Below are 4,939 nucleotides of genomic sequence, written 5' to 3'. Positions count from 1 at the left end.
AAACCACCTCAATAATTCACAGTCTGCCTTTGCAATTGTCTTAGCTTTGTGATAAGTGCTAGCTCTTTAATGGCTGTACCTGAGAGCTCCTAGTATGGATGACAGCAGCTCAAATAGAATCAGCCTGTCCCCGAAAACAATCCATAAAATGAAATAGGATATCTAAATTGAGAATGAAACGTGTGTATTCTCCTGCACAAGTATTTTTGTGCTTGATTTCAATAACTCTTGCACGGTAATTTAAGAGCAATAAAACTATTCATTTTTACACTTGATTTTACAATAACAGTACTAGTTTCTAGCAATGACAGTATTGTTTACTAAAATTATAGCTGTTTCTAGTGGACAACCAAATTATATTTTAATTCCTGGTATATTCCCTATAAATTCCTATTCTGTCTTCTAAAATGTCCTACCTATACAGTCTCTGTCCTACCTGTATTTAACTGCTCCCATGTTCAAAAACTTATCAGCCACAGCCCATCACTGACTGTCTATTGATGCCTCAAAAGCATAGGGTTTCCATTGTGGCAATGGAATTGTGATTTTACATAGATCAAACACAACTGCATTCTTTGAGAGAACTAGTAATGGACCACATGTACATTTACCTGTAACTACTGGTTTATGAGTGGATAGTGTGAGATCTAATAACTAGAGTATGGCTGGTTTAATATATGTGTCAACTGATACAGTAATTATTGAAATAAGTATTGATGAACAAATAAATAATGCCTCACTATCTTCATACCATATTTACTATATCATTTTATCCTCCAGCTGCTACCATAATTTCTATTCCCAAAATGTTTGTGAGAAATATAACCACAATGAGTGGATTCCTCCTAATGGGGTTCTCTGACAACCGTGAGCTTCAGATCTTGCACGCTCTGCTCTTCTTGGTGACGTACCTATTGGGAGCAGCAGGTAACTTCATCATTATCACCATCACAACACTGGACCCACAGCTGCAGGCTCCAATGTATTACTTCCTGAAGCATCTTTCCCTTCTGGACCTCTCTTCCCTCTCTGTCACAGTTCCCCAGTCTATTGACAATTCCCTGGAAGGCAGTGGATACATTTCATATACCCAGTGCATGCTGCAGGTTTTTTTCTTCACGGCTTTTGCCTGGGGTGAGGTGGCCATTCTCACAGTGATGTCATATGATCGTTATGTGGCCAGCTGCCTCCCCCTGCACTATGAGGTCATCATGAGTCCCAGAACATGTAGGTTGGCTGTGACAGTTGTATGGCTAAGCAGTGGCATCCCAGGAACACTGTATATTGCAACCATATACTCTATCAGGTTCTGCAGAGCCAAAATAGTCCACCAATTCTTCTGTGATGTCCCTCAGTTGCTCAAGCTCTCTTGTTCTAATGATTACCTTATAGGAGTAGGAGTGGCTGGTTTCATGTCTGCAGTGGTTTTTTCCTGTTTTATCGGGATTGTCCTCTCCTATGTCCATATATTCTCCACCGTTTTCAGGATGCCCTCTGGTGAAGGCAGGTCTAAGGTCTTCTCTACTTGTCTGCCACACCTTCTTGTTGTCTCATTGTTTCTTTCCATAGGCTCCTGTGCATATCTAAACCCAACGTCAGACTCTCCAACTGCTGTAGATTTCTTGCTCTCAATCTTTTACACAGTACTGTCGCCAATACTCAACCCTGTCATTTACAGTCTGAGGAATGAGACCCTAAAGAGTGGTGTAAGGAAGTTACTATTGAGTACAAAATTCACTGGTTAGAATCATTATTTGGTCCTGTTGTTACTAACTGTTCAATTATATGCAGGAATGCTTTTAGTCATTGGTGTTCCTTCAACCTGTAATGTTAATGAAGAGTAATTTTCTCTTTAGATAAACTATATAACCATTGTCCTTATGCAAGTAAATTGTCTGATTTCTTGGCATTTTACTATTAAAACTGTTATTCTTTTGAATTAACAAAAATTAAGTCTTGTAATATAGATCGACTGCATCTTACCTCCTAGTGCATCTGCAGACAGTCACACTGATATGTGTCTTAACACTTTTGCAGAGGCAATATTACTATATTACAATAAAAACAGCAAAAGTTATACTACTAACCCCAGTTCCACCCACCAAGTCTAATTTTCAAGTCACCAATTTATTTTCAAATTTTTATTATAAAATTCATTTTTTCTGTCAATATACATACTGATATAAATTTATATGATATCATTCGGTATATTTGCATAGTCTTCTATTTTCCTGAAGAACAGTTATTAATGCATATTAAAATTTATCTGTATATATTCATTCATTTTGCCTATATTAAATATCTTCAATATTCAACTATTGTAAGTAGTAATAACATTGAAGTTTTTTCTTATAATTATAAAGGTTTATTGAATTGAAGTGTACAAAATATTGAACTCTCTTAAATAATGTTACCATATTACCTTCAAAAAATAAATCATTTATGTGCCAATTAGCAGTGTAGGGCCAAGGCACTTCTCTTGTAAAACCCCCATGATTTTAATAGTTCATGAAGAACTATGCATAGGGAATCTTAGAACTGGTTTAAGTCTGGTCAGATGCCTGACACATAATGACAAATAGCGCTATAATCTGTATAACAGCTATAATATTTACCTTTGCTAAATTTCTTCAAATGTATGCTAGTTCAACAGATCAAATTCATTGATAATATTTGTTAGTTCTCATGTATTTTTTTTGTTTTTTGTTTTTGTTTTTTTACGAGACAGAGTTTCTCTGTATTGTTTTCGAGGCTATTGGTCCAGCCCAGCCTCGAACTCACAGAGATCCGCCTGCCTCTGCCTCCCGAGTGCTGGGATTAAAGGCGTGCGCCACCACCGCCCGGCTAGTTCTCATGTATTTTAATTGCTTATATTTTCTCTTATTTTAGTAAGAAGCATCATAAGAATGATAATTCATTGTTTTATAGTGGTAAAACAATTCTTCAGTCTCTATTTCAATTATTCCAGCCATTTTTATTCAAATTCTGTATATAGGATATTGAGTTTTAGATTTGGACATCTGTAGTAACAAAATTTAGTATAGATTTTCAAGATACAACCACAAGTGAATGATTATCATACCTTTCACTTCCTCAGGAACTGGACTGTCAATCCATCTGCAGAAACATGTAAATTACATTTGATATTTTTTAGTTACATCATTTCGCTTCTGTTATTTTATAAGTTGATTGAGTGACAACATAAGCAAATAAATCCTGTTTTCTAAGGTTATATTTTGAATGTATTTATATAAGCATCTAATTACAAATTTTAGCTAGCAAAATACTGGATTATCATTACCAAATGACTTGGGTAAAGATCTGCTCTTTGATTTCTAAGTACTTTATTGTCTTCTGTACTAGATCTTTTGACTATGTTCATTTTAGTTCATAAAATTATTTTCTTAAGTCAGATGGTGGTGACACACATCTTTAATCCCAGCACCCAAGAGGCAGAGAGTTCGAGGCCAGCCTGCTGTACAGTGCTAGTTTCAGGACAGTTAGGCCTATTACACAGAGAAACCCTGTCTTAAAAAAAAAACAAAAAAATTTCTTTGTAATATTTGATATTTCAAATGTATAAAATAATTTTAGGAATATGTGTTCTGTGACATTAGTTTGATTTTATTCATAATTACAAAAAGCTTTGTTATAGACCCCAATTTTATTTAAAAATATAAATTCTCTTTTAAAAACAATATGTTTCTCAATACTTGTTATATAATTGGATTTGCATGGTTCATTTACAAACAACTTACTCATTTACATATAACTTACTTTTTATTCACACTAGCCTTGTGATGAACTACCGATGACCTTTGAATCCCATAAACGTGAGAATTCTGACATTACTGCCCCTTCCTTCCTTGTGACAAAACACTCTCTCTTCTGGTTGGCCTATGTCTAGACTATAGGTACAAGACCTGGGTTTCAACACCAATTTAGAGAAAAACACTGAAGGAAAGAAGTCCATAAACAGCAGTCATTTCCACCAAAGATGGTGCCTTGGCTGCTCAGCTTTGGAAAACAGTCTCCCAGAGTCCAGCATCTGGTGCCTGAATCAGTAGTATCACAATCATTATCTCTGCCCAGCTATGTCAGCATCCCAGGCTATGCTGGGCTATTCATGGCCCAGTGCTCATCTCTTACAAGCCTTCCAAAGAGACCTGAGAGGAACCTAGTATTCTTTTAAAATCCTGTCTAACTCAATAAGAAAAAGAAGTGGTATCTCCAAATTTGATGCAAATACAGGAAGGAAATGACCAATGTACAATTTGTTTTATAATCCCAGTGTTTGGTGACACCGTTATTGGCCAAGGAGAACAGGAAGAAGCTTGAGTAACAATGAGATGTTTTAAATTCATTTTTCCATGTTATAGTACGACTCACTCAGACTCATTCTTAGAAGTAGAAAATGAATAAGAGAAATCTCTCCTCAATTTGACCATGCAGGTGTATTTTATTCACCTTACTTGCTTCTATGTTCAGTCACACTTCTCCATTAAGACACATCTGTCCCATAATTTGCACACATTTAAGTGCTGCAATTGTGAACACCCAATTGTTCTGTAAAAGTTAAAGGAAAGCACTGATTTTTTTTGTCTACTTGGATTATTCTCAGAAACACATGCGTGTCTGAGTGTACACAACTGAGTAATAAGGCACCCTACTCTCACTTGGTTTCATTTTCCTTAGTTATATTTTTTAATTATTTCTTTTTTGAGATTATAGCGTAATTAGATCCTTTCCCTGTTTCTTTCCTTCCTCCAAACCAGCCCATACAACACACTTTGGACCCAAAATTATTAAACAGAAATTGAAGAAATAAATAATGCCTCTGGATGCATCTCTATTATGATAAATGGAAGGGTTTCTTTCTACTTTATACATGGGTAGTATTCTTTTGTATATGCACAGTATGTTTCACTTACCCATTCAT

The 4,939-nt window shown here is 35.6% G+C and overlaps 1 protein-coding gene across 1 annotated transcript; it reads left to right on the top strand.

Moving 5' to 3' along the window:
• Nucleotides 1–806: 806 nt before the first annotated feature.
• Nucleotides 807–1,745, top strand: LOC121135173 (olfactory receptor 14J1-like). The gene has a single exon (XM_040733590.1). The coding sequence runs from the start codon at nucleotides 807–809 to the stop codon at nucleotides 1,743–1,745; it is 939 nt and encodes a 312-aa protein (XP_040589524.1).
• The last annotated feature ends 3,194 nt before the right edge of the window (nucleotides 1,746–4,939 follow it).

The sequence above is a fragment of the Mesocricetus auratus genome, unplaced genomic scaffold (assembly GCF_017639785.1).
Source record: "Mesocricetus auratus isolate SY011 unplaced genomic scaffold, BCM_Maur_2.0 Super-Scaffold_100031, whole genome shotgun sequence".
NCBI lineage: Eukaryota > Metazoa > Chordata > Mammalia > Rodentia > Cricetidae > Mesocricetus > Mesocricetus auratus.
This window is presented reverse-complemented; position numbering and strand designations above follow the sequence as displayed.

Coding starts and splice junctions, on each gene's coding strand:
- LOC121135173 (XM_040733590.1), top strand. CDS start 807: ATGTTTGTGAGAAATATAACCACAATGAGTGGATTCCTCCTAATGGGG.